The sequence below is a fragment of the Contarinia nasturtii genome, unplaced genomic scaffold, assembly GCF_009176525.2.
Source record: "Contarinia nasturtii isolate CC-2019 unplaced genomic scaffold, AAFC_CNas_1.1 Cnas_scaffold_78, whole genome shotgun sequence".
Taxonomy (NCBI): Eukaryota; Metazoa; Arthropoda; class Insecta; order Diptera; family Cecidomyiidae; genus Contarinia; species Contarinia nasturtii.
Genome location: NW_022197436.1, coordinates 1,279,841 through 1,300,521, shown reverse-complemented (window position 1 = coordinate 1,300,521; position 20,681 = coordinate 1,279,841). Strand labels below are relative to the sequence as shown.

General features: G+C 35.8%; 3 protein-coding genes across 3 annotated transcripts; 2 read left to right on the top strand and 1 right to left on the bottom strand.

Moving 5' to 3' along the window:
• Positions 1 to 130: 130 nt before the first annotated feature.
• LOC116336614 (serine protease easter-like) lies at positions 131 to 2,276 on the top strand. The gene is made up of 10 exons (XM_031760564.1): positions 131 to 315; positions 485 to 633; positions 692 to 845; positions 905 to 967; positions 1,030 to 1,077; positions 1,149 to 1,423; positions 1,489 to 1,492; positions 1,568 to 1,711; positions 1,783 to 1,916; positions 1,983 to 2,276. Exons 1-10 carry the CDS (start codon positions 255 to 257, stop codon positions 2,028 to 2,030), a joined length of 1,080 nt encoding a protein of 359 aa, XP_031616424.1. The 5' UTR covers positions 131 to 254; the 3' UTR covers positions 2,031 to 2,276.
• Positions 2,277 to 3,168: 892 nt separating this feature from the next.
• LOC116352647 (golgin subfamily A member 4) lies at positions 3,169 to 9,599 on the bottom strand. The gene is made up of 7 exons (XM_031785385.1): positions 9,181 to 9,599; positions 8,360 to 8,438; positions 7,860 to 8,290; positions 3,972 to 7,466; positions 3,793 to 3,864; positions 3,580 to 3,702; positions 3,169 to 3,245 (listed from the first exon to the last, which is right to left on the bottom strand). Exons 1-7 carry the CDS (start codon positions 9,262 to 9,264, stop codon positions 3,219 to 3,221), a joined length of 4,311 nt encoding a protein of 1,436 aa, XP_031641245.1. The 5' UTR covers positions 9,265 to 9,599; the 3' UTR covers positions 3,169 to 3,218.
• A 455-nt stretch (positions 9,600 to 10,054) lies between these two features.
• LOC116352638 (pre-mRNA-processing-splicing factor 8) lies at positions 10,055 to 19,687 on the top strand. The gene is made up of 13 exons (XM_031785372.1): positions 10,055 to 10,227; positions 10,584 to 11,193; positions 11,284 to 11,499; positions 11,629 to 11,841; positions 11,949 to 12,074; positions 12,611 to 13,248; positions 13,371 to 13,597; positions 13,690 to 14,707; positions 14,783 to 15,356; positions 15,562 to 15,712; positions 15,794 to 16,262; positions 16,336 to 18,243; positions 18,323 to 19,687. The coding sequence occupies exons 2-13, from the start codon at positions 10,628 to 10,630 to the stop codon at positions 19,363 to 19,365; spliced, it is 7,149 nt and encodes a 2,382-aa protein (XP_031641232.1). The 5' UTR covers positions 10,055 to 10,227; positions 10,584 to 10,627; the 3' UTR covers positions 19,366 to 19,687.
• Positions 19,688 to 20,681: the final 994 nt, after the last annotated feature.

Genomic DNA, 20,681 nt, shown 5'->3' with positions numbered 1-20,681 from the left:
CTGAGCATGACATTATGTAGATGTATATGCACGTGCTGACCGCGTATTGGTATCGGTTTTGTATGTGTATGGTATAAGGTATAAAATGCATTGAACGCTTTGAAAAACACATTTTAAATAGTCTGACTCACTCATTCAGACATCAACATTTTCATTTCTTCCCGTATTTTGCGGTATTTGAAATACAAAAATCAGGCACAGTGATTGCCACGAAGTCGAACTCAACACAACATTCACAAGAAATTAAGACAAAAATGCTGCTCGAAATTCAACTGTCAATCGCTCTACTGTGTTTAATCAGCTTTGGAATTGCACGTAAGTATTCACTGTGATGAATAAATGTAAAGTTATTGCACTCATAAAAAGGTAAAAATGGAAGAATTTCTGTTTTTTTTTTTGTCAATTTTTCCACCAATCTATAAAATAAAAAAATAGACTTTTTTATCGCCAAAATGTCATAATTTGCTTTTTTCCACCAATTCAGAAAATCAGTGTCCAACGCCAGGCGAAGAGTGTAAAGATATACGCCAGTGTTCCATTCTTAATAATTTGATCCGAAAACCAAATCTATCGAGTGCTGAACGAAAGTTAATAAGTGATAGACTTTGTGGCTACTTATTCGGACACCAATGGGTAATTTCGATCAAATTTACGAATTATTTACACTTAAAAGCATTATTATCTTATTTAGATTTGCTGTCCCTTAGCGCTTCGAAGAAGGTCAGCCGCTGTTGAACTACCTAAGCCCGGTGTTTGTGGAAGTCAATTAGAGCCACAACTTGTTGATGGTGTAACCAATGGAAGCAATTATTTGCCGTGGATGGTTTTACTCGAATACACATACCGTATTGAATTGACTCAAATTCAATTTGATTTTTATGACAACATTTTTTTTCTCTTACAGCAAATGGCAGCAAAGATTTTGATTGCGCTGGTGTTTTAATCAATGAAAACTATGTCCTAACAGGTACATTATAAATGATGAAATCGCATTGAATTCAATAATATTTCTTTGTTTCAATTTCCAAGCCTCGCATTGTGTGAATGACAGAATTTTGGCTCAAAGGACACTATCAGGTTTCAAATAATAATTTCATCTTCCAAACTTTTCCAATTGAATTAATTTTGTTGTTCTGTGTTATCAAGAGGCGTTCGAATTGGTGAATGGAATCATACATCTAACAAAGATTGCGAAGAAGGCATTTGTTTAGATCCAGTTCAAAATGTTCGCGTGGCAGAACTCATTCCACATGAGAATTATAATCTAAGAAAGTCGAGAACATCAGAAAATGATATTGCTCTGCTACGTTTAGAGCGACCGATTAACTATACAGAGTGGATTAGACCCATCTGTCTTCCAATCTCAGGTGATTTTGCCAATAGAAACTACGATGGAGTTTCATTGATCGTTGGTGTTCATTTGGTATGATCATTGATCATTTCGATCGTTATTTTTGTGTTTAATTTTATTTTCGGTTTTCATTTCAGAATGGTATGTTTCACAAAAAAAAAAAAAAAAACATTGCGTTTTGTTAATAAAATAATTGGATAAAAATGATCCCTATAGGTGCCAGAAGTGATGTAAAGATGAAAATTGAAATTAATGGCGTTCCAAACACACATTGCAACAATATGTATCGTGCACGACTCATTACGCTGACAACTAAGCAACTATGTGCTGGCGGCGAGGAAGGAAAGGATTCGTGTAATGGTATGTAATTACTAAAGATGTCATTTAATTTAGTCAAACTGAAGACGGGTTGTTGTTTTTGCTGCAAATAGGTGATTCTGGTGGACCGTTGATGGTAAAGCATGTACTTGATGGTAATGCAACACACATTATCTATTACTTGGTAGGTGTTGTTTCATTCGGACGAACGCCGTGTGGCCAAGCTGGATGGCCTGGAGTGTATACCGTATGTTCGACAATCGATTCATTTTTAACAATTTTCACAATTCACATTCAATTTTTGTTCAAACAGAGAGTTGACCAATACGTGGACTGGATAAAAGATAACATCAAACCATAATTGCACTGTGTCCACGAAATTCAGCGATATAAATAAACGATAACGATGGAAAATTCGAAAATCGAGCGTTATACTCAATAGATATATTTGTTGGAAATACGGGCCGTTTGTTTAAGATTTTTTCTGAAATGCCGGAAAGATCACTTCAAATTTTTTTTTCTCAATTAACAATAAAATCTGAATTTTGTGGAATTAGCAGGACATTTTTGGTTCCTCTCTGATTTGCTACTCAACATTTTTTTTATTGTAAATCAAAATTAAACAAAAAAATGCATTATTTTGATATGGTTTTTAAAACAAGTTCATGTTTATTTTGAAAATAAAAAAAAAACAAATTGTATATATTTATTGGTTTCCTTTTATTTGTTATCAACAAATCAAATCATCGGATTATATTGCCCCAAGCATAAAATACTATAGCATATATGTAAAATTAATAATAATTTTTTTTATCGCTTTTAGGTCTTCCTTAAAATGTAACACACAAATTTACAATATTATTTCTAAATACGGAATTATATTCATACAATTACATGCCAATAAGATTTTGCCAATTCGTTATTGTTTCTGTATAAATGCTATTACAAATCGCAGATAATTTTGAATTGCTTGAAAATCAGAAAAAAGAGAAGGAAATTTTGTGTCTGATTTTTTTTTACAAAGAAACTATAGTATGTATTTGTTTTTGCTATCTAATGCATTTGTATATGTAGTTTTTCGGGATGAATTTCATGCGAATAAATGTTCTTGTTAAAATTGGATTTCTCTAAAAAAAAACAACGGTTAACAAAATTCGGTAGTATTCTTAATTTGTTTGGTCATCGATTGGCTGCAGGCGTCCAATATCGAAACTGGGCGGCAACAGATAGTCGGCTACTGAACTACAACCATTGAAATGCCTATATAAATAAACTCAACAAAATGCCATCTTGTCTAACAGTTGAATGTATAAGGCAATTCTGTTTTTGTGGTCTCCTTTTAGCTTCCCCTCATTTGTTTGACGATTGCATTGCAATCACACTATTTCCCATTGATTTACTTCAGTATTTTCATGTGTGAGTGTATATAAAATTTGAATACAGTAATATTTTCTTCTTCACTAATAAATCTGGTTTTAAATAATTTGTTTTTCTTTTTCTTTTCTTTGCATCACAATAAATAATGTTCTTTGATATTTCCGATATTTTGTTATAACAGATTGTTTATTTGGCCCACCTTGAAAATAGGAAAAAACACATATTTTTTTGTTAAATTTACAGTTTTAAAAAACAATCAAGTTTAAAGACACTTTATTTTTGACCGAAGTGAACATGCCACTATACTCGTTCGTTCTTTTCGTAAACGAGGGCACCGATTAAAAGACATAACTTCTGACCATGGATCCAGGAGGTTAAATTAATTCACCGAACGGATTTGAAAGCATTGATTTTTTTTTTTTTTTTTTTGAATTTTTGGACCTCAGAAGCTATGTTGAAAATCATTCCATTTTATTCTTAAAATGTATCACGTCGTGTCAAAAACAAAGCCTTAACAATTGATATGTACTAACCAATGTTTTTCGATGTGCTTCCTTCTCCAATACAACTTGTGTTTGTTGCGGCGTGAACTTCAGTACAGCAGCAATAACTTTGATCAATGTGGTACTGTTTGAGTTGATATTGTTAGTTAAATACTGAAAAATACAAACGAAACCAGAAATTTGAAATGTCAAATCAGTTTTTTTTTTTGATTCTGTCATAATGTCGTGTAATATTTAACGAACCTGAAACATGATATTTTTCAAATATTCAAATTCGGTGTTGGCCGATATATCATCCGAATGATGCATTGAGACCTGCAGAGAGAGAAAAGAAGAAATTTGAATGCGTTTTTTTTTCTCTTGCAAACAAGAATTTTGATGATTTTTTTTTTCTCATCAAAAAGTGTGTTTAAATCACATACAAGTGTTTCGTCCAATTGCCGTGAAATTTTGTTGTTTTGTAGCTTGAGTCGTTCGTTTTGTTGTTCCAATATGAGGTAATTTTCGCATTGTTGTTCTAAAAATAGATTGCGATTTGACACGTCCTGCACTTCGCTTAAGATTTTGTTCATCTTCTGTTCCAAATCGGTTTTTTCCTTCTTCAAACGTTCGACGGTTGATGATTCTGTATCAATGTCACTGCTGCCGCTGCTTTCTTCATTCGAATGGTTGTTCGTTGAAAACGTGCTTTCGGTTTGACTTGCATGCAATTTCACCGCTTCCTCTTTGATTTGTTGTTGGTGTTGTTCTCTTAATTCATCTAATTGTTGCGTTAAAATCTCATTGGTTGCTTTCAATTCAGATTGCTTTTCACGATATGCCTTTGCATTTTCTCTTAATTCATCAATCTCATGGTTTAATTCGGCAATTTCCCGTTGATTATTTCGTTTTGCTTCGGCCAATTCATATTTAAGATTTTCACACGATCGTTTCATTTCTTCGGCATCATCAATGGCCGGTGTTGATTTGATTTTTGTTTCCAGTTCGTTAATTTTTTCATTCAATTCAGCGATTTCCTTTTCGTGTGCATCGATTTTATCCGTTTGGGCGTTGAGGTCAAGATTAAGGTCACCAATAATGGCTCGACATGATTCGAGCTCCTTTTGTGAATTCATCAATTTCTCTTCGGTTGCCGTCAGTTCTGCTGATTTTTCGTCGTAATTCGATTTTATGGCAGTGGTTTCCGTTTGCTGTTTGGTAAGCTCGGCAACCTGTTGATTCAACGATTGTTTTGTCGTCTCGTATTCATTGGCCAATTTATCGTGTTTCGATTCCAATGAATCTTTGGCTGTTTGAAGTTCATCGTTTAAAAATTTCAGCGTATTCAATTGTTCTTTTAATTGATTTACTTCGGTTTGAAGCTCTTCGGCGAATACTTGTGAGCGTTGGCAAATCGTTTTCAATTGTGCGATTTCATGCTCTTTTTCCTCCGAAACTTTGTCACGATCACGTTTCTCCTCGGCCAACACATACAATTCACACTGTTGCGATTTTAATTTTTCTTTCAATTCGGCGATCTCATTGGTGACCGATATGATTTCATCGTTTTTCGATTTTAAATCAGCCTCAAGTTGTTGCGTCGATTTATTGAGAAATTCATTTTCGATTTTAATTTGATCCATTCCATCCAAATCGCTTTCGATATCGGCCAAACGTTTTACCGAATTTTTCAGTTCTTCATTTTCGGTATGCGATCGATTTAACGAATCGCTCAATTCGGTTGATTGCTCTTTCAATGTGTCGAGTTCATGCTGAAGACTATCGCTTTGTTGTTCCAATTTTTCATTGTTGGCAGTCACTTCATTGATTTTCTCATTCAATTGCTCCAATTGATGTTGTAAATCGTTTTTATTGCTTTCCAATGTCGCATTTTCATTGCGAACTGTTTCCAAATCGATGCGCAATTGGTCACATGTTTGAGTGAGTTCGGTTTTTTGCTGTTCAAGCAATGATTGTTGATCGACCGCACACAATTTCTCTTTTTCTTTACACTCAATTTGATCGAGCAACGAACGATGCTCCAAATCCATTTGCTCTTTTGTATTAAACAATTCGGCATAATCGTCGAGTGATTTCTTCAATTTATCTTGTAATCGAGCATTTTCCTCTTTCACCGAATCAATTTCAAGTGTCACCGTTGCGATTCGGTCTTGATTCGTTGTTGTTTCCGTTTCCAATGCCGTCTCCAGTTCTTTGCATGCCACTTTCAATCGATTGTTATTCTCTTCCAGCAAACAATTCTTCTCGGCCAATTGTGAATTTTCGCATTCGATTGAATTGAGTTTTGCTTCGAATTCTTTAATTTTATTGGTAAGTGACTGTACTACTTCGTCAGTTTGTGAATCGCTTGCAATTCGTTTTTCCCGTTCCAATTCCGAATATTTCTCTTTGACCTCTTTCAATTGCTCTTCCAATCGGCCAATCTCCTGCAAAATATTCGTGACTTGTGTTTGTAATTCCGATTTTTCGCGTAATGTCTTTTCCAGCGTCTTCTCAAGATCTTTCTTTTCGGTTTTGAGTGAATCGATTTTTGATTTTAGGCCAATTGTTTCTGCTTGTGAATCGTCTTTTTCTGCTGCATCGCTTGCACGTCGATTCGTCAATTCTTCTTCATATTTCGAAATTGCTTCTTTCGCCGTGTCACGTTCCTGCGTCAATATTGCTAGCTGCGCTTTTATCTCGTCGATCATACCGTTGGCTTGTGTCAATTGTGTTTGGGTCGCTTCCAATTCGGCCGTAGCATTTCCTTTTTCTTCGAATAATTGCTTGAATCGTGATTCCAATTTCAATTTATCGGCTTTGGCCGAATCTAAATCGCTCGAAATCCGTTTGATTGCGTCGCGATGTTCGTTGAGCATTTCGGTCGCACGCTTTTGCTCGTCGGCCAGCTGTTTACTCAATTCAGCATGTGCATCTTTTGTCGTTTTTAATTCGGTTTCCAATTTTTCGTGACTTTCAATGACACGTGTCCGTGTTATCTCTTCCAATTGTTCATTTTTTCGCATGAGTGAATCGTAGCGTGCCTTGAATTTTTCCAATTCCAATGCATTTTTCGTTAAAATACTTTGTTTTTCACTTTCCAATACGATGACTTTGGCGCGCAATTCTTTATTATCACTTTCAGCAGTGATGGCATTCTTTTTCATTTCGTCGACTTTCTCCTCAAGCGCTCGCTTCGTTTCCGACAGTTCCTTAACACTGGCATTCGCTTTGCTATTCAATTCACGCAATTCGGTCACAATTTCATTGAGACACTCTTTTTCGCTGGCCGATTGTTTTGCATCGTTTTTCAATGATTTCATCTCTTTCTCCTTATTCTCCAGCTCTGAATGAATGGCCAATTTATTTTGCGCCAATAGAATTGTATTCTCCTCTTCGCGTGCAATTAATTCATTCACTTGCTTTTGCGATGATTCCAGCAGGCGACTCAGTTCGGTCGATTTACCTTTTTCATCGGATAGTTGTTGCTTTAATGCCAACAATTGCATTTCAAGCGTTTTTATTTTATCATCGGAATCATTTATTATAATACTAGCACCGGCTATTATTTGGGTTTCTTTTTCCGTTAAATTATTATCAGAATTATCATCCGTACTATCGCTTATATTTATCAAATTCACCGAACTGTTATTATCACTTTGCGATGATGATGGTGGTGATGCTGTTGCTGCGTTTGACATCCCACTTATATCGTTCAATGAAATCAAATTATCGTTGCCATTTTTCATAATATCGTCTGGGCTCTCGCCGTGCAATGTAAGCTTCGTTTTGAGCGTTTCGATGATGCATTGTTGTTCGTCCATTTCCATTCGGAGTGCAGCCTCTAGATGGGCTTTTGCCTGTTGTTCCAACGAACATTGTTCACGAAGCTCACTGATTCGACGCAATGCTTTGTCTTGTGTTTCCACTAGCACCGACTGCAAGCAAAGACAGTAAATGATTTATATAATATTTTCTTTGATTTGAAAAAAAAAAAAAAACAAATTGATTGCAGTCTGATTCTATTTCTTATTCGCCATTTCGTATGAGAGTGAAAGAGCAGGTGGTCTTTATCAGAGATTCGCTCAGCTGACACACATCGACTGAAAATTCTGAGCGCTTTGCACATATGACAAACGTAACATTGATTTTCTTAGAGAGCATCACCCCAGAACCTCTCACAACAAAATCAAACGAGAAAGCGACGTTGCCGCACATTTGATTGCCTGAATTTTCGGTCGATGACTGGTAGCCGGATCGAATGACACTCTATCCATTATTATAGCCAGACTGCATCCCTGTTTCTTAATTTATTGTTATCACCGATTTACCCTAGCTTTGTTATTATCCCGTTCAAGATCCCGATACCGTCGCACCAAATCCGAATATCGGCCTCGATATTTTTGATAACGTTCCAACGACTTTTTATACGCATCGTACAATTTCTCTTTGCTAATCACATCCAATTGGGCTTCATATCCAACGGTTGATGCGCTATCTTCAAATTCACTAGCCGATGCATCAAGATCGGATTGAAAATTGTAGGCGGACGGTGATGTATCAAACGATGGCAATCGAAATGATACATCGCTTGCCATGGAAGAATTGGATAATTTTCGAACACGTACACTTGGTACGGTGCCATTGTTTGATGTATGCTGCATTTGATTTTGAAAATTTGATATTGCATTTGGGCTAATTTGGGTCGATTTGGTGCCAGCACTTCCTTGATTTAAACGATGCGGTGAATTTTGCGGTGTATCTAATGAATGATTAGATAGAAACGATTAACTTTTCCATTAAATTCAATAATAATATGCGATACCCTTACCTTCTTCAGTAATGCTAAAAAAATTATCATTTGACGGCACCGATTCTGATGTTGTACTAGATGCCGAACTCATAGCAGTCTACATCAGAAAAATTAAAAACAATAAACATTGAAAAATGTAGAAAATACGTGAGAAAATAAATAGAGAGAAGATGTCAAGAGAATGGAGACGAAACATATGCAAAGGCCGTTGGAATTCATACATTTCACTCAAAGCAATGGAATTCAAAAGAGAATGCAACATATTTTTAAAACGTATGGTGTCGCTCACACAGCTGTATATTGGGGAACTAGATGGCAAAACAAATACGGTGTCACAGGTATTTCTGCATTGAATCCCTGTAAATTCCACAGTGATAATGACTTTTACCCTAATCATACAGCATTCATCAACGTTATACGCATACATTCATTTTGAAACACACCCACATTTATAATACATAACACTCAATGAATATTGCACGCAAATCTTGAAACACACACTGAGAATAAATAATGTGTAACGTGTTGATTTTGAGGTTCGTCCAAGGTAAACGAAAAAAAAAAAAAACACGGTGCGAATAACGAACAAAAACAACTGTTAAAATAGTTTCGCTCCACGCGAACACTCGTATCACACAAAAAAAAACAATATATGTTTCATCACTTTGGGGCCCCGAATTGAATGCCATAAAAGACAGCATATTTTCATTAAGTTTCGTTGTTTTTTGTTATCTAAATGACTTTTGTTATTGTTTTGCATTTGTGCGACGGCACATTTTGTGCACAAACATTGTTATCATCAATTCGTATCTCGTTCGATGTTTCAATGTGACAATTACCTGGGCAACTTGAGCAAGCTGTTGGATGCGTGATGGTGATGATTTCACCTCTTCGGCGATTTTATCCTTTAATTTTTTAAACATCTTGTATGGACGTTGATATTAATTGAATCGAATGCACACTTTGAATTTACAATACAACTATGAATAACAGACACTATCAAATTGTTTTGATTTTTTTTTTGTAATTTTGATCGCTTTTGTTGATTTCACTTTGTTTTCAACTAATACTTTTCAATCGCTTTTTTTTGCTTTAAAAAAACAACATTTTTGCGGTTGATCAACATTTGCGAATGTGATGAATGTGTGTGTTTTTCGCTCGTCGAAACCGAAAAGAAAAATAACTCAAGCAAAATAATTAACTTTTTTTTTTGGCGATGATGATAATGATGAGCGTTTCACACATTAACACTTTAAAAAATCATATATACATTTGGACTACTGTCAATCGACGTGTAATATTTTCGTTCCTTTTCATTTATTCTCTGTTCGTCTCATTCATGCATTGATGTCGTCATGTTCACAGACCGTTTTTAGTACAAATCCAAGTCTTGTGATTATATTGGAAAATATTTGTAAAAATTAAATGAAAAATCATTTTATTTATTTTGAAATTATAATTTTTAGCCGATTCAACTGAATTCCGAGATAAAACGAGAGAAATAAGCAAAGAAAAACAGTTTATTATTTAAAAAAAATTAAAAAAAATGTTCATGTTATTCTGTCACTTTGTGTTGTTCGTCCAAAAATCTAGTACGCAAAACGCTCCACATCAGAGTAGATGTCATGTAAGCATTTCTGACAGAGAGTGTTTTTTTTAGTACAACCTCTAAAAGTAACACCACCTCGAAATGTCAAATATGTGAATGGTTAATATGGCGGCATGAAACGTTTTAGATGCGTACACACTGACTACTAACACAAAAAAAAAAAGATAGGAAAAGTTAAGCGATTTTAAAACGCCAATTTATAGTTTAAGTTCATTTTCAATTTTACGTAAAATTTTATTCGTCGTAGTTTTGTCAAAGAATTCCATTCAAAAATCAGGTAAAAATGTGTAAAAATGTCGGTGTACAATTTCTTTGGGTTTTTCATTTTCTCCGCTTGAAAGCGGCATGCAAACATCCAAATGTTTGGTTATAACAAAATTGTTTGTGTGTAAATTTAGAAAAGTGAAAGACTCTCTTTCGAATATTGGTGTCTAAAATCGTTCAGTGGATATTTTGTGCAAATAATTTCTGTGACGATTTGTTTTGTGATTTGATTAAAATGCATTTTTAGTTACCGGCTTGAATTCCGTGTTTTATTGCGTGTATTTGGTCATTTTGTGTTAAAATAACAACGAATTTTATCTTATTGCAAGAGATTAATGAATGCAAATAAAAATTGTTTTCAAATTGCAGAACGGAGGTGTGAAAGGAGTAGAAAGAGAGAGAGTTGAGTAAAAATGGCGATACCGCCGTATATGATACCGCCAAATCCATGGGCCGCGCATATGATGGCGCAACAGCAAGCCCAAGCGTTTGCGGCTGCCCAAGCTCAAATGCAACAGCAAATGGCCACTGCACAAATTCAACAACAGATTCCGCCTGGTATGCCGGGTGCGACAAATGGACAAATGCCACCACCGATCCTACCCAAACCAGACATTATGACCGATGAAAAATTGCAAGAGAAATCACAGAAATGGCATCAAATTCAGACAAAACGTTTTGCCGAAAAGCGTAAATTTGGTTTTGTCGATGCACAGAAAGAGGATATGCCACCGGAACATATTCGAAAAATTATACGCGATCACGGTGATATGACAAGCCGAAAGTATCGACATGATAAACGTGTTTATCTTGGCGCACTCAAATATATGCCGCACGCTGTATTGAAATTATTAGAAAATATGCCGATGCCATGGGAGCAAATTCGTGATGTAAATGTATTGTATCATATTACTGGCGCAATTACATTTGTTAACGAAATTCCATGGGTCATTGAACCAGTTTACATTGCTCAGTGGGGGTAAGTTTAGCATCGATTTCTCATTTCGGGAGAAATATCGAAAGTAGTGTTTCGCAATTTTTAATGCGTTTCATTTGTTTTGCATCGCAGAACCATGTGGGTGATGATGCGTCGTGAGAAGAGAGATCGTCGTCATTTCAAGCGTATGCGTTTCCCACCATTTGATGACGAAGAACCGCCACTTGACTATGCCGATAACGTGTTGGACGTTGAACCGCTCGAAGCCATTCAGATTGAATTGGATCCAGAGGAAGACGCAGCTATTTTTGATTGGTTCTATGAACACAAACCACTTGTCGGAACGAAGTAAGTTTATTTTTCTCCATTTTTTTTTCTCATTCATTCAAATCAACTAATAATTCTTTAATTAGCTCCAAATTGGAACTGGATGATATTCAAAAGAAAATTAAAAGAAAATTCATATTCGAATTTCAGATTTGTGAACGGATCGACGTATCGAAAGTGGAATTTATCATTGCCACAAATGGCTTCGTTGTATCGTCTTGCAAATCAGTTGCTCACTGATTTGGTCGATGACAACTTTTTCTATTTATTCGATCCGAAAAGTTTCTTCACCGCAAAAGCATTGAACATGGCCATTCCCGGTGGACCGAAATTCGAACCATTGATCAAAGACCATAATGTTGGGTAAGTAACATTTTTTTAAAACTGCAGTTGCGCAGCTGAAAATCAAACATTTTATCTCCAGCTTTATGGACTCTTATTATTATTTACAATTGAATTCTCCTTTGCAGTGATGATGACTGGAATGAATTCAATGACATTAACAAAGTAATCATTCGACAACCGATCCGTACCGAATACCGTATTGCGTTCCCATATTTATACAACAACATGCCTCATTTTGTGCATCTTTCATGGTAAGTCCCGCATAGAGTTGTTCAGCAAAGTCTGGAATTTTTCATTAAAAACAGATAAATCCGAAGAATTTTAATAAAGAAACAATTTAGAGTATTTATTCTTTAAAGCAATTTATTTTGGCGGAAAAAATAACATCCACCAAAATAATATTCCGCTTCAGGTTCCATTTGGTCAAAGTGCCTATTTGAAGTAAAATTTTGGTATGAGACTAATCGAATGGTAGATAAAAATCAGCCAATTTAGAAAATTTACTATAATATGCGATTTAAAATTCATTTTCTGTGGCGTGGTTTAGATGTTTGGCTTTTGGATTAGTTTTCCAAGAGGCAGCTTACTAACCACAAACAAATTTAAACTTGCAAACAAATAACTGCTAGAAAATTCGATTTTTTAAAACTATTTTCAATGCCTTTTGAATATTCCTTAACTTTTTTTAAGTGAAAAAAAAAAAAAAATGATGAAATAATTGTTGAAAAAATAATGACAAAAATCAAATTTCAAATAAAGAGATTTAATGGTTATTTATCTGCTTCAGGTATCATACCCCAAATGTGGTCTATATCAAAACAGAAGATCCTGATTTGCCGGCATTTTATTTTGATCCATTGATAAACCCAATATCACATCGTCAGTCAATAAAAGTGGTCGAAGTGAGTGGTTTCGATGAAGATGAAGAGTTCACATTAGACGAAGAAGTCCAACCATTTTTACAAGATACCCCATTGTACACGGACAACACAGCGAATGGTATTTCATTATTATGGGCACCACGTCCGTTCAATATGCGTTCCGGTCGAATGCGTCGTGCCATCGATATTCCATTGGTAAAAACATGGTACAAAGAGCATTGTCCTCCCGGTCATCCAGTTAAAGTTCGTGTCAGTTATCAAAAACTGTTGAAATACTACGTACTAAATGCTTTGAAGCATCGAAAACCAAAACCGCAAAAGAAACGATATCTATTCCGTTCGTTTAAGGCAACAAAATTCTTTCAAACGACCACATTGGATTGGGTTGAGGCCGGTCTGCAGGTGTGTCGTCAGGGTTACAACATGTTAAATCTATTGATTCATCGAAAAAATTTGAACTATTTGCATTTGGATTACAATTTCAATTTGAAACCGGTGAAAACGCTCACCACCAAAGAGCGTAAAAAGTCACGTTTCGGAAATGGTAAGTTGAAACATGCTCATGATTTATATAAATAAAAAAATCTTCAAATTTCATTTGAGTTTGATAACAAAAAATTGCACGTGAAAAAAATCAAAGAATTTTCTCTTTCATTTCCATTGCAGCCTTCCATTTGTGTCGTGAAATTTTACGGTTAACAAAATTGATCATCGATTCTCATGTACAGTATCGTTTGAATAACGTCGATGCATTCCAATTGGCCGATGGTTTGCAGTACATTTTCGCGCATGTTGGCCAATTGACTGGCATGTATCGTTACAAATACAAATTGATGCGACAAATTCGAATGTGCAAAGATTTAAAACATTTGATCTACTATCGATTTAATACGGTAACATTTAAACTTCTACATTTCTTCTCAATCTGTTAATCGTTGATGCTAATGCTTTGGGTTGTTTGCCATTTTATTCAATTCTCCCATAGGGTCCGGTTGGCAAAGGTCCTGGTTGTGGATTCTGGGCGCCCGGTTGGCGTGTATGGTTGTTTTTCATGCGTGGCATCACACCGTTGCTGGAGCGATGGTTGGGTAATTTGTTGTCACGTCAATTTGAAGGTCGTCATTCAAAGGGTGTTGCAAAAACCGTAACAAAACAACGTGTCGAATCGCATTTCGATTTGGAATTGCGTGCATCGGTCATGCATGACATAGTCGACATGATGCCCGAAGGTATCAAACAAAATAAAGCCCGTACCATTTTGCAACATTTATCGGAAGCATGGCGTTGTTGGAAAGCAAATATTCCATGGAAAGTGCCCGGTTTACCGATTCCAATTGAGAATATGATTTTGCGTTATGTTAAAATGAAGGCCGATTGGTGGACCAATACAGCGCATTACAATCGTGAGCGTATTCGACGTGGTGCAACCGTTGATAAAACGGTGTGCAAGAAAAATTTGGGACGCTTAACACGTTTGTATTTGAAAGCTGAACAAGAACGCCAACATAATTATCTTAAAGATGGTCCATACATATCGCCAGAAGAAGCGGTCGCCATTTATACGACCACCGTGCATTGGTTGGAATCACGTCGATTTGCACCAATTCCATTCCCACCGCTGTCATACAAACACGACACAAAATTGCTGATCTTGGCATTGGAACGTCTGAAAGAAGCGTACAGCGTTAAATCACGATTGAATCAAAGCCAACGTGAAGAATTGGGATTGATCGAACAGGCATACGATAATCCGCATGAGGCATTGTCACGTATTAAACGTCATTTATTGACACAACGTGCATTTAAAGAAGTGGGCATCGAATTTATGGACTTGTATAGCCATTTGATTCCGGTCTATGATGTTGAACCATTGGAAAAGATCACCGACGCTTACTTGGATCAATACCTATGGTATGAAGCTGATAAACGGCGCTTGTTCCCACCATGGGTGAAACCAAGCGACACCGAACCACCACCATTACTCGTTTATAAGTGGTGCCAAGGTTAGACCATTTATTTGATTTTTATTTGCTCTTTGATTTGATTGATTTGACGATCGTTTTTATTTCTCGCTGCAGGTATCAATAATTTACAAGACGTTTGGGACGTATCGGAAGGTGAATGTAATGTATTGCTTGAATCACGATTTGAGAAATTGTACGAAAAAATCGATTTGACACTATTGAATCGACTGCTTCGTTTGATCGTCGATCATAATATTGCCGATTATATGACCGCAAAGAATAACGTGGTTATCAATTACAAAGATATGAACCATACAAACAGTTATGGCATCATTCGTGGTTTACAATTTGCATCGTTTGTTGCACAATATTATGGTTTGGTGCTGGATTTACTTGTGTTGGGATTACAACGAGCCAGCGATATGGCCGGTCCACCACAAATGCCAAACGATTTTCTCACCTTCCAAGATTCGGCCACCGAAACAAATCATCCAATTCGATTGTACTGCAGATACGTCGATCGTATTCATTTATTCTTCCGGTTTACCGCCGAAGAGGCAAGAGATTTAATTCAAAGATATCTCACCGAACATCCAGATCCAAACAATGAAAATATTGTCGGTTACAATAACAAGAAATGCTGGCCCAGAGACGCCAGAATGAGACTCATGAAACACGACGTCAATTTGTAAGTAGTATTTTTTTGGTGATGGCTACATTTTTATTTTTTTGGTTCTTTTTTAAACAAAAAGAACGAGTAAATTGAGTCCAGAATCGACAACTTTGACAAATAAATGTAAAAGTTGAAAAATATTTTTTTCATTTTTTGTTAAAAACTACACTCAAAATGTCATTAAGTTTAAAAATAAGTTTTATTTTTTCTTGAATTGCAGAGGTCGTGCTGTATTTTGGGATATCAAAAATCGTTTGCCACGTTCAGTGACAACAATTCAATGGGAAAATACATTTGTATCAGTTTATTCAAAGGACAATCCAAATTTATTGTTCAATATGTCTGGATTTGAGTGCAGAATCTTGCCGAAGGTAGATTCCGATTAGAATTTCAACCTCATTTTTTCCAAGTTTATCAATGGTGTCTTTTTTCCAATATTTTTCTCTCTCCAGTGTCGTACCCAACATGAAGAGTTCACTCATCGTGATGGTGTGTGGAATTTACAAAATGAAGTGACAAAAGAGCGAACGGCTCAATGTTTCTTGCGTGTTGATGACGAATCGTTGGGTCGTTTTCATAATCGTGTGCGTCAAATTTTGATGGCATCCGGTTCGACAACATTCACAAAAATCGTTAACAAATGGAACACCGCATTGATTGGTCTGATGACATATTTCCGTGAGGCGGTTGTCAATACCCAAGAACTCTTGGATTTATTGGTGAAATGTGAGAATAAAATTCAAACACGTATAAAGATTGGTTTGAATTCAAAAATGCCATCGAGATTTCCGCCGGTCGTGTTTTACACGCCAAAAGAATTGGGCGGTTTGGGCATGTTGAGTATGGGTCACGTTTTAATTCCGCAATCAGATTTACGTTGGTCGAAACAGACCGACGTTGGAATCACTCATTTCCGATCAGGTTCGTAACTGATGAAAAAGAATTACAATTGAAATGTGTAAAATAAATAAATAATTTTTTTGAAAAATTCCAGGTATGTCACACGATGAGGATCAATTGATTCCGAATTTGTATCGTTACATTCAGCCATGGGAGTCTGAATTTATTGATTCGCAACGTGTATGGGCCGAATATGCATTGAAGCGTCAAGAGGCGAATGCTCAAAATCGTCGTTTAACATTGGAAGATTTGGAAGACAGTTGGGACCGTGGTATACCCCGTATCAATACGTTATTCCAAAAAGATCGTCACACATTGGCATACGATAAAGGTTGGCGTATTCGTACCGAATTCAAGCAATACCAGGTGCTGAAGCAAAATCCATTCTGGTGGACGCATCAACGTCACGACGGTAAATTATGGAATTTGAATAACTATCGAACGGACATGATTCAAGCGCTTGGTGGTGTTGAGGGTATATTGGAGCATACATTGTTCAAAGGTACCTATTTCCCAACATGGGAAGGTCTGTTCTGGGAGAAAGCGTCCGGTTTCGAAGAATCGATGAAATATAAAAAATTGACCAATGCCCAGCGATCCGGTTTGAATCAAATTCCAAATCGTCGTTTTACATTGTGGTGGTCGCCGACCATCAATCGTGCCAATGTATATGTTGGTTTCCAAGTACAATTGGATTTGACCGGTATTTTTATGCATGGTAAAATTCCAACGTTGAAAATTTCACTCATTCAAATTTTCCGTGCTCATTTGTGGCAAAAAATTCACGAATCAATCGTGATGGATTTGTGTCAGGTGTTCGATCAAGAATTGGACGCATTGGAAATTGAAACGGTGCAAAAAGAGACGATTCATCCACGGAAATCGTACAAAATGAATTCATCGTGTGCGGATATTTTACTATTTCCGGCATACAAATGGAATGTGTCACGACCATCATTGTTGGCCGACACCAAAGACACAATGGACAATACAACAACGCAAAAATACTGGTTGGACGTACAATTGCGTTGGGGTGACTACGATTCACATGATGTTGAACGTTATGCACGTGCCAAATTCTTGGACTATACCACCGACAACATGTCAATTTATCCATCGCCAACGGGTGTTTTGATCGCCATCGATTTGGCATACAATTTGCACAGTGCTTATGGTAATTGGTTCCCGGGCTGTAAGCCGCTCATTCAACAAGCCATGGCCAAAATAATGAAAGCAAATCCAGCATTGTATGTGTTGCGTGAACGTATTCGAAAAGCGCTTCAATTGTACAGTTCAGAACCGACCGAACCGTATCTATCGTCACAGAATTATGGTGAATTGTTTTCAAATCAAATCATTTGGTTTGTTGACGATACAAATGTGTATCGTGTCACCATTCACAAAACATTCGAAGGAAATTTAACAACCAAACCGATTAACGGTGCTATTTTCATTTTCAATCCACGTACGGGACAATTGTTTTTGAAAATTATTCACACATCGGTATGGGCGGGACAAAAACGTTTAGGACAATTGGCCAAATGGAAAACCGCCGAAGAAGTGGCTGCATTGATTCGTTCATTGCCGGTTGAAGAACAACCGAAACAAATTATCGTCACGCGAAAGGGTATGTTGGATCCATTGGAAGTGCATTTACTTGATTTCCCGAATATTGTGATCAAAGGATCCGAATTGCAATTACCATTCCAAGCATGTTTGAAAGTTGAGAAATTCGGTGATTTAATTTTGAAAGCAACCGAACCTCAAATGGTTCTATTCAATTTGTATGACGATTGGTTGAAGACAATATCATCGTATACGGCATTTTCGCGTTTGATTTTGATATTGAGAGCATTACATGTGAACACCGAACGCACCAAAGTCATTTTAAAACCAGATAAAACAACAATCACCGAAGCTCATCACATTTGGCCAACGCTCAGCGATGAAGAATGGATCAAAGTTGAAGTTCAACTGAAAGATCTGATTTTAGCCGATTATGGTAAATATAGCCTCATTTATTTTCTTATTAATTTCGTCAAAACTCTTATATTAAATGCATTTTCTCTGGTCATTTTCAGGTAAAAAGAATAATGTAAATGTTGCATCATTGACCCAATCGGAAATTCGTGATATTATTTTGGGTATGGAAATTTCGGCACCGTCGGCACAACGTCAACAAATCGCCGAAATTGAGAAACAAACGAAAGAACAGTCACAACTTACAGCGACCACAACACGAACGACGAACAAGCATGGTGACGAAATTATTACATCAACCACATCCAATTATGAAACGCAAACATTTAGCTCGAAAACAGAATGGCGTGTTCGTGCCATATCAGCGACCAATTTACATTTGCGTACCAATCACATCTATGTCAGTTCGGATGACATCAAAGAGACCGGCTATACATACATTTTGCCAAAGAATGTGCTCAAAAAATTTGTCACCATTTCTGATTTGCGTGCACAAATCAGTGGGTATTTGTATGGTGTTAGCCCACCGGATAATCCACAAGTGAAAGAAATTCGTTGCATTGTAATGCCACCACAATGGGGTACACATCAAACCATTAATTTACCCACACAATTGCCATCGCATCAATACTTAAAGGATATGGAACCGCTTGGATGGATTCATACACAACCAAATGAATTACCACAATTATCACCGCAAGACATAACCACACATGCAAAAATCATGTCCGACAATCCAGCATGGGATGGTGAAAAAACAATTGTTATCACATGCTCATTTACGCCGGGCTCATGTTCATTGACCGCATACAAATTAACACCGTCCGGCTTTGAATGGGGTTCGAAGAATACAGACAAAGGAAACAATCCAAAAGGATATCTACCAAGTCATTATGAACGCGTTCAAATGCTGTTGTCGAATAAATTCTTGGGTTTCTTTATGATACCGTCGCAAGGCAGTTGGAATTACAATTTCATGGGGGTGCGTCATGATCCAAATATGAAATATGAACTACAATTATCCAATCCGAAGGAATTCTATCATGAAATTCATCGACCGTCACATTTCTTATTGTTCTCGAATTTGGAAGATGGCGGCACTGATGGCAGCAACGGTGCAGATCGCGATGATGCCTACGCTTAAGCATACCATCTTTTTTTCTTTTTTTTTTAAATTAATTTTCACATTGAATTGACACTCGGATCTTCGAGTATATAGAATTTTATTGATATGAAAAACAATTAATTTAGGATGATTTTAGAATTTGGTTTAATTCATTCAAAACACCAAGCCACGTTTTTTTTCTTCTCATTTGTAATTTGTAAAGAAAATAGAAATCGAAAACAATTTTATTTGAGAACCGGTCGCATGTGCTCTGATTTAAAAGAGCCGAAAAAAATGTCGTGTTTTTTCTCCTTCTAAAAAAATGGTTAAGCAATTAATATAAATAAATAAATAAAAACATATAAACTCAAAATTTAAAAATAAAACTCATTTGTGTGTTTTTTTATTCGTTTAAACATTAAGGCAAATTGTTATTTGTATTTTGTTGGTTTTGTACGGACTAACATGTAACATTACATTTTCTCTCTTCTTCTCTTTAAATTTTAGCTTTGTTCCATTCATCATAATAATATTTTTTTGTTGTTGCTTGTTCTTCTTTGTTTTTTTTTTCGTCTTTTTTTTCTTTGTAATTTTTAATAAAATATCTCATATTTATTTTTCTGTTGTAAAATCTAGTGTTTGACATCGTTTTGTGAACAGAGCCGGTGTTTGAGTGTGTTTATATATCAAACGTTTGTGTGTTTGTGTGTGTGTATATCTGCACAAAAAACTAATTTTTTCTGTTTATTTTGTTATGTTTTTTTTTTTTTTTTTATTAACAAGACACGTGTTATCAAGAGTGCGTTGACGAGGTACACATTTTTGTATTCATTCTTCATTTTCTCCATTTGCTATGTTTCATATGCTGATCTCTTTATTTTCTACAGTGACGAAAAATATACAATTTGTTTTTCTTCAAAAAAATGTGATTAGAGAAAACAGCAGTCATTACAAATTCTTTCTCTTTTTGATCTATTTTCATGCGTGTTTTTCTCTTCTTTTTTTTCAAAAAACACAATAATTTTTTGGTGCCATTTTAACATTGACTTAATTTTTCTTTATCATTTAACATAATCATTTGGATTTGTTTGCTTCAGAACACAATTTTACAATTTGAATAACTAATCTTTTTAAAAATGTGAAAGAAATGTTTTCTTCGAATCTTTTTTCCCCGACTGAAATTATTTTAAAATATGAATGTACTTTAATTGCAAAACCACGTTAATTTAACTAAAAAATCTGTTCTTTGTTTTTTCTTTAAAAAAAAATTATGCATATAGAAAAAAAATGATTGTACTCAACTTAAAAAAAGAGACATGTAATCCTAATTGCTATAAATCGTCTTATCATGAAAA